Genomic DNA, 21,775 nt, shown 5'->3' with positions numbered 1-21,775 from the left:
CCTATGTCATATAATGGAGATATTAAATAAATAATACATAAATAAATATTATAAGGACATTCTTACACAAATTGACTAAGTCCCGCGGTAAGCTCAAGAAGGCTTGTGTTGTGGGTACTCAGGCAGCGATAAATATGATATACAAATACATAAAATCATAGAAAACATCCATGACTTAGGAACAAATATCTGTGCTCATCACACAAATAAATGCCCTTACCGGGATTCGAACCCAGGACCATCGGCTTCACAGGCAGGGTCACTACCGACTAGGCCAGACCGGTCGTCAAACAAAAATTATTTCGATATTATTGAACGAAATACACGATATCGAACGGTCGTATTTCAAAAATCGGCTCCCAGGCCCTGGCACGGTCTAGCGTGAGTCAACCTTAAACCTTAAAAATTACATCCGTTTTATTATGTCAGCATTGTTGACTCTTTATATAGTCTTTATAGTACGACTGACCTGGATATTCTATTTATATAGAATAAATAGATACCTGTGCAAGAAACTCGGTTAGGTTATCAAATCTTTAAATGTTTTAACTGGTTCCCAAATAGCAATGCGCCAAAGAGAATTTTCAAAAATTGCAAGGCTACCATTGAATCATCTCGGCAGGGCCACTATGGGGTCTTAAACTATGCCAGGGGGCCAATTTTTGAATTTCGATCGCTCGATTTCGTATATTTCATTCAATAATATCTCCACTACTAGGCATTTTAATTCTACTAATAGAATTGAAAACGAGTGGTCAATACCACTCGATTCCCAATTTCTGTCGCTCGTATTTCAAAAATTAGCATTTCGCCGTTTTCCACCGATTTTCGAGTGACGAAATCGAGCGCTCGAAATTCAAAAATCGGCCCCAGGGCCCTTAGGCACATAAGAATTTGGGGACCTTTTGGAAATTAAAGAAAGCTAATTAAACTAACATTTTTCTACTATGATCTTCTATTTATTATGGGTAATTAAATATAAATATACTGTTACTGATAAGGGACTGGCCCAATACTGCACAAGACAGAAAAAGATGGCAAGAGCTGGAGGAGGCCTTTACCCGTGAGGGGTCCTAACCAAATTATATACTTATAATTAAAAAAATAATAATACTTAGTTTAAGTGTACAAAATATAAAAGATAGATTTTATTTACCTTATTGATATGTTAATTTAATTTTTGGTTATGGAATAAATGGGCTTTTTATTTATTTATTTATTATACTGTTACTGTGTGTCCTTCGGGGCCCCCTGAGCATGGGGGCCCTGGGAATGGGCCCCGTGTGCCCTTTATGGTAAAGACGGTACTCGTTCTCGGTATTTTTTCTGCACGTTTATGCCAAACCTTCTTACAGTTAGTTGCTAGAATTGACACAATATTACAATAACTTGACTTCTCAAGAGAATAAAGTATTTATGTAATAATGTGATAACTCTGTTATGAAAATACCATCTCACCCCACTACCATCCCTCCTCATCATCATCATCATATCAGCCATAAGACGTCCACTGCTGAACATAGCCCCCCATCCCCCCTTTACTTCCTCACCCCATTCATAACCCAACTGCCCTCGTAATCCCTACTCACCCCATTTTACGGTAATCTGAATTTCCATATCTGCCTCTATCTCAAATAGATCGATAGCAAGCGAAATAGAGGCCTCTATAGCCGGCCCCCGGGTTCTTGTAAGTATTTAAAAATCGACATAAGCTCATTTAGATACGTCATTTTATATACAGTGTTTCATTTCAACGGCTTTGTAGGGTACATTTTGATGGAGATTTTTGTTTTGTTAGAGGCACTGTATGTCAAGTAACTACGTAGTAGAAAGATAAACAAACAACAAAAAACCGGGCAAGTGCGAGTCGGACTCGCGCACGAAGGGTTCCGTACCATAATGCAAAAAAAAAAACAAAAACAAAAGCAAAAAAAAAACGGTCACCCATCCAAGTACTGACCACTCCCGACGTTGCTTAACTTTGGTCAAAAATCACGTTTGTTGTATGGGAGCCCCATTTAAATCTTTATTTTATTCTGTTTTTAGTATTTGTTGTTATAGCGGCAACAGAAATACATCATCTGTGAAAATTTCAACTGTCTAGCTATCACGGTTCGTGAGATACAGCCTGGTGACAGACGGACGGACGGACGGACGGACGGACGGACGGACAGCGAAGTCTTAGTAATAGGGTCCCGTTTTACCCTTTGGGTACGGAACCCTAAAAACTACCTTTTGCTATTTTTTCCACAGAAATGTATCAACAAAGATAATACGGACATAACGTTGAAATAATATTCTCTTTTGTGTTTTTCTGGCATAATTTAAGAAATAAAACTATGTAAACGGAAAACTGCCTATTGCATTGCTATTTTTTCTACAGAAATGTATCAACAAAGATATACGGGCTTAACGTTGAAATAATATTTTGGTTTGTGTTTTTCTGGCATAATTTAAAATAAAAGTATGTAAACGGATAATATCGCTTATAATGAATTTAAAATACATCCCATCGTTTATCGTTTTCGCAGATATACCTACCTAATCCGTTTAGTATAATTTTATTTCACGAGTAGGTACAGTCACTTGCAATAATATGTTACTCTTCGAAGGCCGCAAAAATATGTGACACGCTCTTATGGCTCTACAAATAAAATAGTGTCAGATATTTTTGCGGCCTTCGAAGAGTAACATATTATTGCAGGTGACTGTACGTAATAACAATAACTATCGCAGTACCTTAAAATCAGGTAACTTTAGTCCACAACTTACAACTATAGCCCAAATTCAAGTTTATTTTTTAAATTATGTTGATTTTATAAGTAATATAGAAAAAGCAATAATGTATCTAAGCTCCAAAGTAAATGTCACGAGTACAAATCATAATGGCTCGTTAAGAATCAACGTCAAAAACTGGACCATAGTTCTACTTCAGGTCTATAGTTAGGTACCTGATTTTACTGAAGACAATATTATATTTTTTAAGAAATAAAATACTGATATTACAAAAATAGTAAGAGCTCTATTAATGATTTTTAGGTATTTTAAATACTAACTATGTAAAAATAAAGTATGGAACCATCGGTACAATCATTTCTAATCACTCTTGGCCGTCATTCAGTATCTTTGTAGGTACTTAATATTTACTGCAAACTCGTTAATTCTCATAACACTCATCAAATATACGATATACGACCCTATTACGCACTGCTCCGATTTTTATATGTTATGATTACGCTTTAAAAAATACAATTCTACCGTAGCTTCCACCCAGTTCACTTCGCGCCATCAAGTACCAATATCAAAAAATATTTAAAATAAAATTGTAATTCAAAGATTCTGGTTACTGGATCAAACAGGGAGCTTGATAAAATATAATTAGGATTTTCTTGCAACGTGATAAGTACCATTCTGCCTTGGAGCGACGGACGTGAGAAAAAAAGAAGACAATCGCCCGGAATAATTTGAGCCAAGTGTATAAAATGGCGGCACGCCGCTGACACGGCGCAGTGGCTAGCGCGTTCCCGCCAAAACAACTGTCAAACCGGTGTGGTCACTCTAAAAATTTTCTATAAAAGAAAAAAATGAGTGCCCTACTCCTAATCGCCGTCGCTGTTCTCATTTTATACAAAGTTTACTCCCGTAAAAATATCAGTATTAAACGGGAGAACAAATATGGGGAAGCTAAAGAGGTGGTTTTGAGCGAAGCACCGGGGCCGGTACCTTTCCCGGTCGTTGGTAGTTTACATCTTTTGGGGAAACACGAGTCTCCTTTCCAAGCGTTTACGGAGCTAGCCAAAGAGTACGGGGACATTTTTAGCATACAGTTGGGCGGGTCAAAGTGTTTAGTAGTTAATAATCTGGAGCTGATCAGGGAAGTGTTGAACCAGAATGGGAAGTTCTTCGGCGGACGACCAGACTTCGAGAGGTTCCATAGTCTGTTCGCTGGTGATAGAAACAACTGTAAGTAGCTTTTTATGCACTCACTATTTTTTATTTTAAGACCTTTATACATTGGACATACTTTATTTGCGTTAAACTCTCAATTTTTTGCTAAATTGTTCATGTAAAGCCCTCTCTGTTTGTTACGTGAGTAAATAAGTTTGCAATTAGGTATAGAAGACGCTAAAAAACCGGCGTAGAGCGTGGGGTATGCTCAATGCAAGATTCCGGAGCCGCTCCTACATTAAAAGCTAATAAAAGATAGCTTTTCTTTTAACTTCCTTAATATTGAATTTCCATTCTTTTTTTAAATATCCCAAATGTAAATGACGGAAAATACCGACATAAATATTTTAAGTACTTCACCGAACGGACTATTCGTAGAAAAGTTGGCTTCTCAATTCAATTTTCAACGGTTTAGAGATTTTGTTTTATTTGATTGTATCACTCACCCGTTTTAAATCATCCTGACGAAATTAAAGCTTCAGCTAATATTATTCTTTGAAATCCAATAAACATATTCTACTAATGAAATTCTGAATATTAATTGAATACTGAAAACTTAAAGTAGGTACCTATATTACAATTAAATTTTGTTTGTTAAAGATGTAGGACCTTTAAAAATTTACATTTATTCGTAAAATACGTAATTTTCATAATCACTGAGGATTGGGTATCATGGGTCGGGTGTAAAATTATTAAAATATATACTTTAGTAAAAACTAGACCTATGTAAATTTAAGGCTCGCTTATGAGTTTTTTTTATATTTGATGCATGTGTTTTGTGTTCCCCCTTTTATTTCACATATTTTAAGGTTCCCACGTATTTATTTCTGTATACAAATAATTATAAAAATTACTCCTAACACTTACCCGTGATGTTAATTGACTGTCACATTATTTTAAAGAACGTAAACTCTCAGCCCGCAGGGTGGCACTGATCATAAAAACAACCTTCTACCGGCGCGTACGCATGCGTGCGTTAAGCCAGCAAGGCTCTACGGTAGCCCGACTGTGTCTGCCATTTGATGCCAATCGTGTAAGGGCGTGACTAAAGTCCATGCGAAAGATACGTGCACATTTTTAACCTTTAGTACAGCGCTGCCTTAGTAGCTATGAAACTAATTAGATATTTTACAGTACATCTGGTGCTACATTACCAGGTGTTATAATAAGCACATTACGTAACTACGTCGAATATTTTTCGCACTTGTATCGTAAATTACTATGACAATTGAATTATGTCAAATTGTAAAAATAAAACCGGACAAGTGCGAGTCGGACTCGCCCACCGAGGGTTCCGTACTTTTTAGTATTTGTTGCTATAGCGGCAACAGAAATACATCATCTGTGAAAATTTCAACTGTCTACGGTTCGTGAGATACAGCCTGGTGACAGACGGACGGACAGCGGAGTCTTAGTAATAGGGTCCCGTTTTTACCCTTTCGGTACGGAACCCTAAATATTGGGTTACGAAACACTTTAAATCGCGGGCACGGACGAACAATTTAAAGAGACAAATGGTTTACACAGTTGATAAAATTTAATTTCTAGTTCCGCTACAATAACGCATATAACGCATGTTTGTCTGTAATATAATATATGTATTTGGCTAGCACATATTTTTAATATGCGTGGAATATTTATATTTACCACTATTTTTATGATTTGAGGCCCATTTCTCGAACGGTATTAGTCTAATATTATTAGTGTCTTGCCATGGTAACCCATACGATTTGACAGTTCATGGACTAATATTATTAAGCCTCCTCCACACTCGTGCGCGAATCGCGGCGAGAAGCCGCGAATGCGAGTGTGGAGTAGATTTTCGCAGACAGCGAAATCGACTCCACACTCGCGTTCGCGGCTTCGCCCGCGATTCACGCGCATAGTCTGGAGGGGGCTTTAGACTAATACCGTTCGAGAAATGGGCCCACGGGCCCAGTGGCCTGGTACTGACATTACTTGGCTGACAGCTGAAGACAGCTTGGCTGAGTGGGCTTCTAAACTTCTGGAAAAGTTATGAACTCTTCAGCAGCTACTTTTTGAAATGATGAACACAAGACGTAAAGAGACTTTATTATTATTATGCAGAGCCCACTGTGTCCCACTGCTGGGCAAAGGCCTCCCCCCTCTTCTTCCACTCGTCTCTGTTTAGTGCTATATCTGGCCAGCCTCTCAAGAGGGAGTCCAAGTTATCCCGCCATCGCCGACGAGGCCTGCCGGCTCCCCGGTTAGACTCGTGGGGCTCCCACTCTGTGGTTATCTTAGCCCACAAGTCGTCCGGCATTCGGCAGACATGACCAGCCCAGTTCCATTTTAACTTAGCCGCTTTCCGCTACGTCTATTATTCGAGTCTTGGAGCGCAGCGTGGTGTTTCGGACTCGATCCCTTAATTTTACACCTAATATTCCTATAACCTAACTGGCAAACACCGATTTTGGACTTCTGAAAGAGACAATACTTAAGCGGTATCCACGGGATGATCAAATCGACCGACTTGATCAGAAATGAAATTGGCGTCAATCTCCAATTTAATCATCAATTTTAGATTTATGGTGATATTAGAGCCCTCTAAATTGAAATAATGCCCCAGAACGAAAATACTGGCGTCACAAATTGATATTCTTGCGTCCGCACACCATCTTATCGGTAATATCGGTAATTATCGGCGGTTGAATACGGCGAGCCAAGTTGGAGTTTGCGTTCGCACGTCCTGATTCGATCGGGCAATTTAGTCAGATTGGCGAAAAATGTACTAGTCTGCATACGCCTTTATTCTCTTCAGTGGCAAAGAACATAGGACTCGCCTGGTTAACGATAGCTTTATCACTATCACACGCCCGTGTCAAACTCAAGCCAAACCGTACCAGGGTGCGAAACTCCTGACTTCTGCCAAACTCGGCTCCGCTCGGCTCAGAAATGCTCCGAGCAATTATTAGGGTTGACACAACTTGACGTCCTTTTGCGTGCACGACCACAGATAAGATAATGGCTTGAATTTTGACAACCCTTAATAGCCGAAAGGGATAGTGCCATATATTAGAACGGGACAGCATGACCCTGAACCGCTGTCAAACTTCGGTTTTGTAGGAAGTTTCCTTTCTGTATGGCAGTACTATTATTTATTCTGTGCCCGTACCACGAGTGACTGACAGTGTCAAAAGTGACGTATACGCCCGCCCAAGCTCCCCGGCCACCCGGCCGCCCGGAAGCTCCGGCCCAGACACGGCACGGTCTAACGTGAGTCATCCTTAAACCTTCCTCAAGGATCACTCTCTTGATAGGTGAAAACTGCATAAAATCCGTTCAGAAGTTATTGAGCTTATAGCGAACATACAAACAGACAGAGGCGGCAGGTGACTTTGTTTTATAAGGTGTAGTGAAGAAAACATCTCAATCTGAGCCCTTGCTTACGTATAATTTATGATTTAAATAAATATGTTAGATTTAAAATAATAATCTCATCTTATTTTGCATAATATATACATAAACAATATTTCCCATTTTGGCAATATTTCCCCGCTACCAAGCGCAACTCACCTAACTAATGGCATTAGAAATGTGACCACCGCGTGACCTATTAACGCAAGGGACGAGTTCTACTGACCTCCATAAAACTTAAGTGTTTGTTACCAGAGACCTAGTGCGTGCCTAGTGCCTACATTATCGTAGCATGGACGTATGGTGTAGGCTACATGAAGTCCAAAGTTCGGTCAGTATAAAAACATTAAAAACGTGCGTTATTTGCAATTTTACGCCGGTGAAAAACAAATACTTAGGTACAAAATACACATGTTTTTTAGTAATACTAAGTAAAATATTAATTTTAAGTCCCTAATAGAAGATTAATATAACATAGTATTTAACTCCCAGCTCGCCAAGCTTAAATGGAGTTGGGTGGGATATGTTGCTAGGCAGCAGATGGAGGTGGTCCGTTGGCTCGTTGGGTGGATGACATTCGGAAAATCGCGGGGCACTTTTGGATGAGACTAGCCCAGGACCGGGATAAGTGGCGTACACCAAGAGAGGCCTATGCTCAGCAGTGGGCGACTGAAGGCTAGAATGATGATGATGAAGTATTTAACTGTTGAAAAACATTTTGGTAAGATAGTTATAAGGATCACTCACGCTGACATGTCATTTTCTATGGCAGCTGATCGGTGATCACGTGGTGCTTTGCATAGAAAACGAAGCGCTGGAAGCTCCGGCCCGGCCCCGGCCCGGTCTAGCGTGAGTCATCCTATAATCGGAATCTAAATCGGTTGTAATATAAAATTCCGGGAAATATTGCCAACCTAATACGTACAAAAGGACCTGAAAAAATGTAACCAATTTTCGCACGCATATCGCTTGTAACTTAGCCACATTTGTAACTTTAAGCTTCAATGTACGAACAATGACAGATTAAAATGCACGTTAAGGATGACACGCTAGACCGGCCCGTGCCCGGGCCGAGGCGTCCGACATGTCATTTTTTATGACGGCTGATCGGGGATCACGTGGTGCTTTCCGTAGAAAACGAAGCGCCGGAAGCACCGGCCCGCCTCCGGGCCGGTCTAGCGTGAGTTATCCTTTATAGTCCTTAAAACTTTTTGATAGGGTTTACGAATGATTACCAGATTAGCAACTGTGTCATCTCTGTTAATCCATAAACCAAACTGAGATAGTAAAACTTCTCATTCCCACTTGCATAGTCATAGCAGGAGTGAAAGAGATGGTAATATGATCTCGATCGTCATTTTGTTCCCATATAATAGCAACATTCCCATTGGTGGACTTTATTATATTGGCAATAAGGCTTAAAAAGCTTCAATAGTGACCCTTAGAGCATTTAATAACTGGAGTCGCCTTTAAGAGCCCCCCTCTGCCGAAAAACTTGCACAATTGTGCAAACTTTTGTATAGACTGACATGGCTATTTGTACGTTACGTACAAATCATGTAAAATAGCCATACTTGTGACGTGCCCCTCCCCCGCAAAAATCGGCAGACTGTTTCGTACAGAAAATGACAGCGATGACGTCTCCAGTTACTAAATAAGTGCTCTTCAGCCTTCTATAAACTGTTACGTGAGACCTTACCCCTCTGCCGAAATCCTTGCACAATTGTGCAAACTTTTGTATGGACGTTTATCTGACATGGCAATTTGTACGTTACGTACAAATCATGTAAAATAGCCATACTTGTGACGTGCCCCTCCCCCGCAAAAATCGGCAGACTGTTTCGTACAGAAAATGACAGCGATGACGTCTCCAGTTACTAAATAAGTGCTCTTCAGCCTTCTATAAACTGTTACGTGAGACCTTACCCCTCTGCCGAAATCCTTGCACAATTGTGCAAACTTTTGTATGGACGTTTATCTGACATGGCAATTTGTACGTTACGTACAAATCATGTAAAATAGCCATACTTGTGACGTGCCCCTCCCCCGCAAAAATCGGCAGACTGTTTCGTACAGAAAATGACAGCGATGACGTCTCCAGTTACTAAATAAGTGCTCTTCAGCCTTCTATAAACTGTTACGTGAGACCTTACCCCTCTGCCGAAATCCTTGCACAATTGTGCAAACTTTTGTATGGACGTTTATCTGACATGGCAATTTGTACGTTACGTACAAATCATGTAAAATAGCCATACTTGTGACGTGCCCCTCCCCCGCAAAAATCGGCAGACTGTTTCGTACAGAAAATGACAGCGATGACGTCTCCAGTTACTAAATAAGTGCTCTAAGTGTAAACCTGATTGTATGAACTTAATTTCATGGCGCCAATTGAACTTGACACTATGTTTCTGAATTGATGCCACAGGTGATGACGCCACCTGATATGTTTCTTAGTTAGATTCATTCAGAAATAAACCATTGTGTTCAAATTTAATTTCGATCTATCAATGTATACATTTCTTCTTTACTAACCCAATCATTTTCTTTAATCGTAAAAGAGTAAGATTTTACTTTTATTTGATTTAAAGTGCTTAACTCCACAACAAAACGGCTTAGTTCCCTAACGTTCGCATCAAAAGAGTTTAATTCTGAAAAATCTATAAATTATTGAAGCGTCTGGTTGACGTAACTGGTGACCGAAGAGCTGGCGGCTACCTCGCACAACGTATCAGCATTGCGATACAGCGAGGAAATGCCGCCAGCATCCTTGGTACAATGCCTCAGGGGCCTATTTTAGATTTAAGCTAGTTAATAATTTCGTTTAGTAGTACCACTGTATATACACGATGATTTTTAATCGGTGATCAGGAACCAATTTATTTATTCAGTTATCGATGGCGATCACATTTAACTATGAAACCAACTGCGAAATCGCGAAAAAAAAATAACTCTAATCGTTATTATTTTATTATTTTATGTCTTTGACATGTTTCCTTTAAATCAAATATATTTTTGTAATATCTTAAATTAAGCTAGTTTGTATTTTAATTTTCATTTTTAAATTTGTATGTTTCACAGCCCTATGAGCTATGTTGCTTGAATTAAATGTATTAATAATAGAAAATATCAACATCGGACCAGCCCTACTGTATGAAACAGGCAATTTTTTTTTGTGTTTTCGAGGTTGGTCCCATAGTTAAATGTGATCGCCATCGATGACTGAAGTAGAAAAATTGGTTCCTGATCACCGATTACATTTCTTGGTGTATATTGTATGTATGTAAATAAATGATTTAAAAAATTAAATTATTTAATATTAGTTTTAGGAAGATTTAAATAAATGTATAGTGTTATAACATTGAAGTCAACTTAATTTATGGTATTAATATAATAACAAGAATAAAATAATAATTTCTGTTTTTCTTGATTTTCTGTTTTTTCGAATTTGTGTTTTTCTTGATTTTCTGAAAACAGCTAGTTTACATTGGAAATTAAGCCCATTTTAATGAATCCTCATTTGATAGAGATAGATATAGTTGGCCAAACCAATTTGTCAGTCAGTAAGAACCAGGAAAACTATACACATCCATTTCTTTTGGGTGCTAGTACTAGTCTAAGACAAAGATAGTATGATTATCTCCGTCTATGATTGAAATGAGACAGTCCTTTGACAATAGTCCTATGTTAGGTAATCAATACATGTCATGGGAATATATGCGTTTGTGTTAAATGAAACCATACACATTCAAAAACCTTCAATAGTTGTTTACTTGAATTTGATATAGGCTTAATTACCTACTAAGCAATTCCGATTAAATGTGTTAATAGGCAAATTCATAATAATAAAGTACCTAAAACATATGTTGTCCTACTGGTTTCGCTTTTTAAGTAGGTCTAAGAAATATTATGTCAAACGAATTTACCAACTCCACGAAAAATTGGGGACTTTTTTACGTAACTACTTATTATGATAGAGATAAATTAAGATTTGTCGTTATGAAGGACTATAAGTTATATTAACGATAAAAAAGCCCTCTTAGTCTTTTTTGGGGGGGGCAGAGGAAGCCAGTACGTTAAACATATATCCTGCAAACATAGCCACAAAGGGGATAACCACTTTTCCATACAAACGTAGTCCCACCATAGTCCCTATTTCCCTCTCTGGATATTAACAGTATACAAAATATTTTTATCCAGTTTACCCACAACCCCTTATGCCCCTTCGTTTGATATTTTCGATTTTTTTTCAATTATTACAAGAGTTTTAAAAGCTTTTTAAATTTTGTAGGGAAATTAATTTTCGCTCCTAACTTTCATAATTATCAAAAAACGACCACTTCGTGTGATATAGTTACAATAAATTATGTTAAAAATATTTTCCATAATGTCAATAAGGTGGTGGTACTGGTGCTCGACGCGGTGCCAGTATATGTCATCATGAAACTTAAGTCATTGTCAATAGAGGTGGGCAATAGCATGTCGAGCACTGGTACCACCACCCCAGGGAGAAAAATGGGGACTACGTTTGTATGAAGAAGCCATCTAGTGGACGATCGCCTTAAGGACAGACAAACGTAAATTAATAATATTACCTATAGGTACGTTAGGAACTAGTATATTCTGCTTATACAATATAGTATTATATGACATACGATATGCTGACACCTTACTTCATATAGGAAATAGGCTTGAATTACATTTTTAAATATTTGGAAAACACGATACTTAAGGTCGTTCGATAATTACTTTAAATTAGGTCACGGTTATATAAATAACTTGCTTCTTTCATTGATACAACGAAATATGTATAAGTAGGTAAAAATATAAAGTAAAGTAAAGATTTATTTGTGGAACACAGGTACAGTTAAGGTCTTATATATAAAATAATAAATAGAGTCCTTACACACAAAAAAATAATCATTTTTTCTGTAATCTGTACTTTTAGCCGAGGTCCTTTTGTTTGACATAAAATTTTAAGTCATAAATAGTCATAATGTATTGTTTGTCATACATATTATCATTAGATTCATTAGTCCTAAGACTGAAACCGTTAACTTTTCAGGATTTTCGTATAGTTAGGTTAGATCCTATAGTTAGGTTAATAGGTTTGTTTTAAGGCAATCCTGAAAAGTTACGCGTTTCTGAACCAAAGTTTTGAATTTTATTAGATACCAATCTGAGAGGCTTCCGCGAAAATCGAAATTTCATTACCTGCCTCTCCATCGCTCGAATATGCAAGTAATAAAGAGGCAGATAAGGAATCTGTAAGTTTATTTCATTTGAGAGGCAGATAACGAATTATCGATTTTTACGACAGGTCCTGAGATCTGCAAGTTTGTTTCACGTTTTTGAACAACATCGCGATGACATGCCCACACTCTGTCACTGCAGTCTGTGCTGAGTAAACTTGCTCCGACTCTTAGTTGAAACTTTTTTGTGTTGTTTTGATTGCCTCGACGCTCCAGTTCAATGATTTTTTACTACAATAAATCAGAAACTCATTAATGTTAATGCATATACTTGCGTGTTGTTACTTTTTACACCATCCTAAAGAAAGTGACAGCGTGTGTTATATAGGCTAGTTAATATTGAAGCTTTGTTTCTGAGAAAAAAGCTCATTTTCTAGGTCATTAAAACCATCAGACCATGGATGGATTTATAGGGCAGAATAATATTAGATGCGCATAATCTGCATGAAGTTATGAACGTAAACTTAACAACACATGTAATGGGGTACGGTGTTTAGATTACAAAACCATTTCTTCTTGCATTTACAATAAAACAAGACCTTTTACAGAGTGGCCCAAAAAACATTGACGAAGAATTTTACTGCGGCACATCACTACACTTTATAAAACAAAGTTCTGCGCCGCGTCTGTCTGTTTGTGTGTATGTATGTTCGCGATAAACTCAAAAACGACTGAACGGATTTTCATGCAGTTTTTACCTATCAATAGATGATTCTTGAGAAAGGTTTAGGTGTATCATTTGTTAAGATTTTGTGTAACCCGTGCGAAGACGGGGCGGGACGCTAATAGTTGTTGATAATTTTCACAAACGTATCGTCGATTAAAGGTAAAAGAGAACATTTTGAAGATGATACGCTTTATTTTATTGACATGATTGTCGTTTCAATTTTTAATGACATATCTTTATGTAAAAATTCTGTTAGGTACAGTCACCAGCAATAATATGTTACACAATGAAGGCCGCAAAAATATGTGACGCGTTCTTATTGTACTGCGAATAAGATCGTGTCAGATATTTTTGCGGCCTTCGTTGTGTAACATATTATTGCTGGTGACTGTACCCACTGGAAAGTCTGCTCAGAGTCAAAATGGGGCAACCTACTATGGAATCTAAAAATAAGGTTTCTTAGGTTCAATTTAAATTGTGCAGAACCTCTATTCGATGTCTTGAAGATGCTTAACCTATTTCAGAGCGCGTGCCCATTATAATGCGCATGGCATTACGTGCAGCTTTAATAGGTTAGGCACTCTATAAATACATGTGAAAAGAAAGAGTGGTTTCTAGATACATGTGTAAATTGGTCGTTTTTAACTCGGTCAGTCAGGTTTACACTTGAATGGTCGCGTAAAAATTACTCATAACTATAGTGATGGCACAGAATAAATAATAATTCTAGGTACAGAAAACTCACTCTCTAACAAAACGCGTCTGTTACGATCAGGACAGATATGGCCGCTAGGTGGCGACAACGCCACGCGCGGCTTATGGCTAGCCACCAAAATTGGTGTGGAGCAGATGTACTTGTAGCTACCTGTGCGGCTACCACCAGTTTTGACATTGACATAAAGCTCACGTTTACGTAACTTACTTTCTATGCATCTCGCTCCTACTGGCATATTAGTGCAAGCGAGATGTACAGAAAATAAATTACGTAGACGTGAGCGTTATGTCAACGTCAAAACTGGTGGTAGCCGTACTGTAGCAAAGCGACGAAATCGCGAAGTGAGCCACGCCTGGTGATAGTAGATTAGTTTCCTACAAAATACATAACCCATGCGACATATCAGACACATCATGCATAGGTACCCCGTGGGTGCGGGAATGCTTTACACTAGCCAAAAAATAGGTAAAAACTGTACTAAAAAACCAGCCAAGTGCGAGTCGGACGCGCCCACCGACGGTTTCATACAAAAACTTTAATTTACAAATTTATAGTTTTCAGATTTTTCCCTGTACTTGTAGTTTAACCTCCGTACCCCGTATTCATAAACGCGCTACAAACCTCAAAAATAATCTTTTGTCTTTATCTGTCATTTTGACTTACGTATTTGTAAGAAAGGGATAAAACATAATTTAACTAAATCTGGCCCGTAAAGTTCGTGACTTAGAAGATAATTTTTTTTCACAGCTTCAAGGGGCTCACTTATATGGTATTAATTTCAACTCCGATACCTCCACGCGTTCCCGAGATAAAAAGTCTTGACAGACAGACGGACGGACGGACAGACAACCTCAACAAAGTGATCCTATAATTCCGGGTTCCGTATTTTTCCTTTTGAGGTACGGAAACGGAACCCTAAAAAGAAATTTTGGAAATCATTTTATTTACAAATAAGATATATACAGTGGTATTACTAAAAGAAATTAATAATTAGCTTAAATCTAAAATAGGCCCTTGAGGCATTGTACCAAGGACGCTGGCGAAGAAATTATTAGTACATTTCTAAGCCCGTTTTGGAGTTTCCACACAGTTCTTGTCAGGGCCGTCTTAAACTATGCTGGGGCCCCTGGCCACATAAGAATTTGGGGCCCTTTTCGAGAGTTAATAAAGCGAATTAAACTAACATTTTTCTACTATGATCTTCTAATATTTATTATGGGTAATCAAATATACTGTTACTGTCTGTCCTTCGGGCCCCCTAAGGATGCCCTTATCGTAAAGACGGTACTGGTTCTTGTACCAATATTTGGGGTTAAAAGTTCCGACATGCCTCACTGCTTCTCATCACATAGCGTGCTACATGCTTAATAGACCAGTCACGCTCTGATACTCTAATAGTAGCGTTTTTACTATTACAGTACCATCAGTGGTTCTAAGACTAACACTTCACAATTAGGGCTTGCAATTCGAATATTCGAATATTCGAATTTGTCGAATATTCGACCTGTTTTGATATTCGAATATTCGGCCGCTCAGGTTTCGAATATTCGAATATTTTTTATTACAACAAAAAATCTATTTCATCCGCTGTAGTTACAGTTTCTGTGTGTGTTTCCGGGTATTTACAGTGAATGAGGAACGGTAGGTACCCAAATACGAAGGAAATAATATTTTTACTGTATTCCTCTCGATAGACTTTGTGAATACAGTGAAACTTAACTCAATTTGAAAGAAAACGAAATCAAAAAGTATGTTATTTTTACGGTGCGTTAAAGTTTTAAGTTAAAGGATCATTCTGTTTATTCTCTGCAAGCGTACGTTAAGCGATTTTTTGAAGACTAAACCTTGCCCGCACTTATCGCAATTCTCAAATTTGATCATACCAAACCTGCCCAACTAGGTAATCTAACTATGCACCTTTAGCTGACGAATAGTCCACCCAGTAGTCAACTAACTTTTTCCCTTAAATATTCCAATATAATTAAGTCGACCATTAGGAATAAAAACTTACCAAAACAAATAAAGTCAATAAAGATTCAAAATACAATGGAATTAAAGGCCTTTTTACAGGCCTCTGAGTGACTACAAGTTAATTTAAATCAGAAAATAATTACCTACTAAAAAAATATCTTACATACGAAATCAAAAAGTATGTGTTTGTATGGTTAAAGTTATATTATTTCACGCGACGACGCATTTATAATAAAAGTTTTATCTAGAAATATTGAATACGTCTTATACTGGCGTTTTACTTGTTTTTATAAATGTGGGCATCTCATAGTAGGATGATAAAATCTAGTTAATTAAGTGGATTTCTGTAAAATATCATTAGTTTTAGCAATATGTGAGAAAAGCTTTTTGAATAAAACGATAATAAACCGATTTCTCGTTCATTTTCATATTTTTTATAATATTCGAATATGTCGTCAGAAAAAGTCGAATATTCGAATACCTGAAAGTTTCGAATATTTGCAATCCCTATTCACAATGTAAAGCAATCTTGTTGTCTTTGATTTATATTATTTATACAGGTAATGTGTTTACCTCTACGAGTATATTGTTAGGTTTATTTTTAACAATAGCTACATTACTATCTGTCGAAACGGGATAAGATTCCAGATATATAATTAGTCAATCTTATTTGAGTACAATTGACCTTACTGAAGCAGTTTTTTTTTGTCTCCAGCCCTGGCGCTCTGCGACTGGTCGAACTTACAACTACGTAGACGCAACCTGGCGCGCCGGCACTGCGGTCCCAAACAGCACACGGACAACTTCGCCCGCATCGGCAGCGTCGCCACGTTCGAAGCTATCGAGCTCGTCCAGACCCTGAAACACGTCACAAGGACCACAGAATCGGCCATCAACCTGAAACCCCTCCTCATGTCCACAGCCATGAACATGTTCAGCCACTACATGTGCAATGTCAGATTTGATGAAGATGATGTCGAATTCCGCAAAATCGTCGATCATTTCGATGAGATCTTCTGGGAAATCAATCAAGGATACGCTGTTGATTTCCTTCCTTGGCTATCGCCGTTTTACAAGAAGCACATGGATAAGTTGTCCAACTGGTCTAAAGAGATCCGCAGCTTTATTCTTTCGAGAATCGTAGAGCAGAGAGAAATGAATTTAGAAACTGATGGTCCGGAAAAGGATTTCCTTGATGGGCTCCTAAGGGTTTTACATGATGATCCGACTGTTGATAGAGATACGATTATTTTCATGCTTGAAGACTTCTTGGGCGGTCATTCGTCTGTTGGAAACCTGGTAATGCTTTGCTTAGCTGCTGTGGCACGCGACCCTGAAGTAGGGAAGAAGATTCGTTCAGAAATCGAAGGTCTGACTAAAGGAAAGCGCGCTATCAGCCTAGTCGATAGAAGCAGCCTGCCGTACACGGAATCGACTATCTTGGAAGTTTTGAGATACGCTTCTTCTCCGATCGTTCCTCACGTAGCTACAGAGAACGCTGAAGTAGCTGGGTTTGGAGTTGAGAAAGGAACCACGATCTTTATAAACAACTACGAGTTGAACACATCGGAGAAATACTGGAATGAGCCGGAGAAATTCGATCCCTCTCGATTCTTAGAGCGCAGTAAAGTGCGAGTCAGGAGGAAGTCCCAATGTGACTCAGGTATGGAATCTGACAGCGAACGAACAGGGCCTTTAGATAAAACGACAGAGATGGAGAAAGAAGTAGTATCAGTTAAAAAGAACATCCCCCACTTCTTGCCGTTCAGCATCGGTAAAAGGACATGCATCGGGCAGACACTTGTAACCACAATGAGCTTCGTTATGTTTGCCAACATTATGCAAGAGTTTGACATCGGTGCTGAGCATCTAGAAGACTTAAGACAGAAACCGGCGTGCGTAGCTCTTCCTAAAGACACTTTTAATCTGTACGTAGTACCCAGAAAGCACTGAATAATTTATTATTGTAGATAATCAATCTCCTCAGCCACTATTAAGGTTTTTTATAAATTAAATTACAGAAACAGATTAGGTTCAATAGAGTAGGTAACTAGTTCATGGATAGGTACTGTAGTTTTCTTGTAGAGAAGTATCTCAAATAGAGTCTGTGCGAAAAGAGAAGAGTCGTAAATGTATGGGTTCTCTTTCATTCCACGATTAAATTTTTGAGTTATTTTTTCTGCAGCTGTTTTAGTATTGCTAGCTTCAAGTTAAGCAAAAACATAAACAATTATACCCAGACACACTCACTTTGTCAGTAGAAAAAAGAGCGAAATTCAAATTTTCCATGGGAAGTCAACTCTTCGCACCGTTTTTTTTTTTATTTAGACCCCTTTTTTATTGACAAAGTGGGTGTACCAGAGTACCTATAGTTTATTGATTTTTTTTTGAATCTTCATATTAATATTGAAGGTGGCAGTACTGTAGTTTTTTACATTACTTATAACCAAATATGGCTGTGGGGAAACGCTCAAAACATTATTTATTTCTCGAAATAATCTTTTTAGGTTACATTTGGCTTTTCTGTCATAAACTGTATGTACTCGTCCCAAATTTAGAAAATGAGTGAATGTATGCGTACGCTAGAATTTTTACTTATAGTAGTTAGCTTACTGGTCTAGATCTAGTATTTCTAGTAAACACTAGGTCTTAACCAAGCTTAGTTCTTGACCCTTGCTTAGTGATTTACCCGACGACTTTCTTCTGTTTTGTGGATTTGATACTGTTTGATATTTTAGAGTTGTTAGCATTTTATTTTTGTAGTTTTGTAGCGCGGCAATATATTTTTTATTGAAATTTAGACGCATTTATTATGTAGAAGTAGTTTTAGGTAGTTTACCTATGTATATCAGTCATTGAGCGTTCTGTGAATCTCTCTTGTAGTAGATTTTAGGACCGTAAACTTAGTGTAGTGATCGGGGCTTAGTACACAAAAAATGGAACCCTGAGCCACTGTAGACACATGACTCACTGTTTAACAGTTACAATAATCTTAAAGATAATTAAAAAAATAGAATATTAGCTGACATGGTGCCTCAGGGTTCCAATTGGTTGACCGTTGGAACATTTCACTAAAATGTCGCTTACGTAACGCATTTCTTTACTTTAGCACCTCATAAACCTAAGGTTAACGATCACGTATATCTAGACAAGATAATTCATTTTTTAAAGTAATTCCTCAAACATCAGATCAAAAATCAGCTTAGTATTAAAAATATATATCTATACCTACCGTTAGGTAAGTGATACTAGGTGAAATGTTCCATACTTAGTAATGTATCCGGGTAGACGTTGATCAAACTGTAGTGTTTTTATTTTATACTTTTTGTACGTAGTTTTATATAGTTAGCACCGACATACTAGTTTTTTTGTTCATTGAATTTAGTCAGAAATGTTGTATTAGATGTTTTTTTGTTTGATCTTTTAAAAATAATGTACTCAAAAAAAATTTTTTTCTATAAAAAAGCTATATCCTCAGATAGGTAGGTACAGTCAGCACCAATAGTAGCGGATGTAACAACGCGCCAAAAATATCTGCCCCCCTTGAATACTTTTCCAAATATGTAGTATATAAATTACAGTTCGCATACAAACGTATCTGTCACAGTCTAATTGTTCTTCATATAGAATATCTCTTTTTATTTAGTTATTAGGGAATGGTATAGTCGTACGGTTTTAAAATGTCGGAATCCACTTGAGAGATTACCTGCCGATGAATGGCATTGTTAATTTAAAAAAAAACCTTTTGTTAAACAAAACGCTAATTAAGTGTGCAAAATAAAAAGCAATAACAACACTAGATTCCATACAGATAACAACTTTACCGCTTAAAGAATAGAGTTAGAATTACAATAGCATGTACTCGATACATATAGGATCTTTTGGAATTTAGAGCCGTGGTCGACCTGTTTGCGAATGTTTCATGTTGAATTTCCATTTGCACAGGTAATTAGCGGTTTGGTTTAACAAAACATAACAATGCCATTCATCGTCAGATAGTCTAGTCTCTCAAGTGGATCCCGACATTTTAAAACCGTACGACTATAGATAGTTTTCAAGTATAGTCTGGTACACAACTTTTGATGCTAACTCTACCCTTGTCCCATTAACATTAGTGGTATTTATAACAGTAGCACAGAATATGTTTTTAAATGAACTAGGAGCATTCCATGAAATTGTCTACCGTTTGTCCCGTACAAACGCGAATATTCTGAAGATTTGCAGGTATAAGAGTTTCCTTTTCTATGACAAATGGTCAAAAATATGCACAGCAAAATAATCGCCTGTTTTAAATGTAGAAATAAAAGTCGCAACACAGGAAATAATAGTAGATTGTACAACAAGGGCATAAAGTGACCCATTTTTACCCGAGGCAATTGACATTTATGCCCTTAATTGTTGTACACTCTGCTTTTCACTTCGATTGCGAGGAAAATATACAAAAAATCAAATATTTTAGGTTATTTTAACGTATTTATTCAAGACTAAAGAAAATTGTTCTTGGGCCGGTCGGAGGCGCGGGGCACGCCGATCGGGAGAGCGCCGGTCGGGGGCGCGCCGGCAGGGCTGGCAGTTTGTATGGCAGAATTTGGACTTTATTGCTAAGTCAATAAGGGTCGTAATAGATGATTTTACTTTATGCTCTAGAGCATAAAATGCGATTTTATGTCGTCTACGCACGACATAAAGGTGCACTTTTTGAGCATGAGAAGTGAAAAATGCGTTTGTACGGGACAGCCCGTGGAATGCTCAACTAACTCAATAGATATTTTTTACTTCTTTCGCATATATGACAAGTATTTTTTTACCTAAAGAAAAAAGTATCTAGTATGACGAATGAGTAGTGTTAGTTGCCTGTAACTAAAACCAGTCTTAGTTTTTAGTATGGTCCAAATTCACTTCAATACGAACGATTATTGTATGATAGAAAAATTGTGATTTTGTAGAGTTTATGGTAGAATTTGAAATTATAGTACTTGCAAATTTACTCTTTGTGTTTTTCTTAATACGTCTGATTTTCCACCTTTTAGAAAAAAATAAAATTAATTAATACATGTAGGTAGGTATTTATTTCAGACACCGTATCTATATGTTTGTTTACAACATTATGTTAGTAAACAAGATCTACCCTCAAATGGCCATGAGAACATTACATAACGACGGTGCGAATAAAAAAATCGTTATGTGTTTTTTTACGATTTTTTGATTTTGGCATATTTGAATTCCTTTTTTAATTTCCCGTCGACCCACATAAATATTTTTGTTATATCTTTATTAGTTTTGAAAATAACAATTCCGCTATGTGAACACAGAACAACATTTGTACAAAAAAAAAGCAGAACAGTAACAAAATAATAATTATGTGATTTTTAGCACATACGAAATTAAATGCCTTGTTTTCCGTCGAGGGTGATGGCTATAATGTAGCACATGGCGATTTATTGTAGAATGGATTACCCGATATTGACCCTAAAATCCGCTATGTATCATCTCTCGTATTTACTATGTTACTTTGGAAACAAATCGCTATGTGTAAACTTCACACATGACGATTTTAAGTGAACCAAATTTAAGTCGCTATATGTAGCAAAATTTTGGTTAAAATAATTAATATTGTAAAAAATTACGAAGAAACCTGTTTATTTGCTTCATGAGTATCATGTAAAAATCATTGATCTATTAGAAAAAAAATACAGGTAAGTACAAAAATACATATATTACAAACAGGAAAATAAACAGTTATTTATGTCTCCTGAAAAGTAGTTTAAAAATACATGGCGATTTTTTTATTCGCACCGACGATAATCAAATGGGACGTTATCTATGAAAAGGGACCTTATTGTCGAT

The 21,775-nt window shown here is 37.3% G+C and overlaps 2 protein-coding genes across 2 annotated transcripts in view; both read left to right on the top strand.

Annotated features, from left to right (window-relative positions):
• Window positions 1-21,775, top strand: part of LOC134802393 (uncharacterized) — a 329,661-nt gene that overhangs the window by 279,655 nt on the left and 28,231 nt on the right. The gene's annotated exons all lie outside the window — the stretch shown is intronic.
• Window positions 3,270-17,937, top strand: LOC134802306 (cytochrome P450 307a1-like). Its single transcript, XM_063774888.1, has 2 exons — window positions 3,270-3,963; window positions 16,644-17,937. The coding sequence occupies exons 1-2, from the start codon at window positions 3,585-3,587 to the stop codon at window positions 17,879-17,881; spliced, it is 1,617 nt and encodes a 538-aa protein (XP_063630958.1). The 5' UTR covers window positions 3,270-3,584; the 3' UTR covers window positions 17,882-17,937.

This window comes from Cydia splendana, chromosome 24 (genome assembly GCF_910591565.1).
Source record: "Cydia splendana chromosome 24, ilCydSple1.2, whole genome shotgun sequence".
Classification (NCBI taxonomy): Eukaryota; Metazoa; Arthropoda; class Insecta; order Lepidoptera; family Tortricidae; genus Cydia; species Cydia splendana.
Note: the sequence above shows the minus strand (reverse complement) of the source record. Positions and strands in the feature narration are given on the sequence as shown.

Excerpts from the sequence above, each read along its gene's own strand:
- LOC134802306 (XM_063774888.1), top strand. The coding sequence starts at position 3,585 with ATGAGTGCCCTACTCCTAATCGCCGTCGCTGTTCTCATTTTATACAAA. Across the intron at positions 3,964-16,643 it reads CGCTGGTGATAGAAACAACT|CCCTGGCGCTCTGCGACTGG; the intron begins GTAAGTAGCTTT and ends TTTTGTCTCCAG.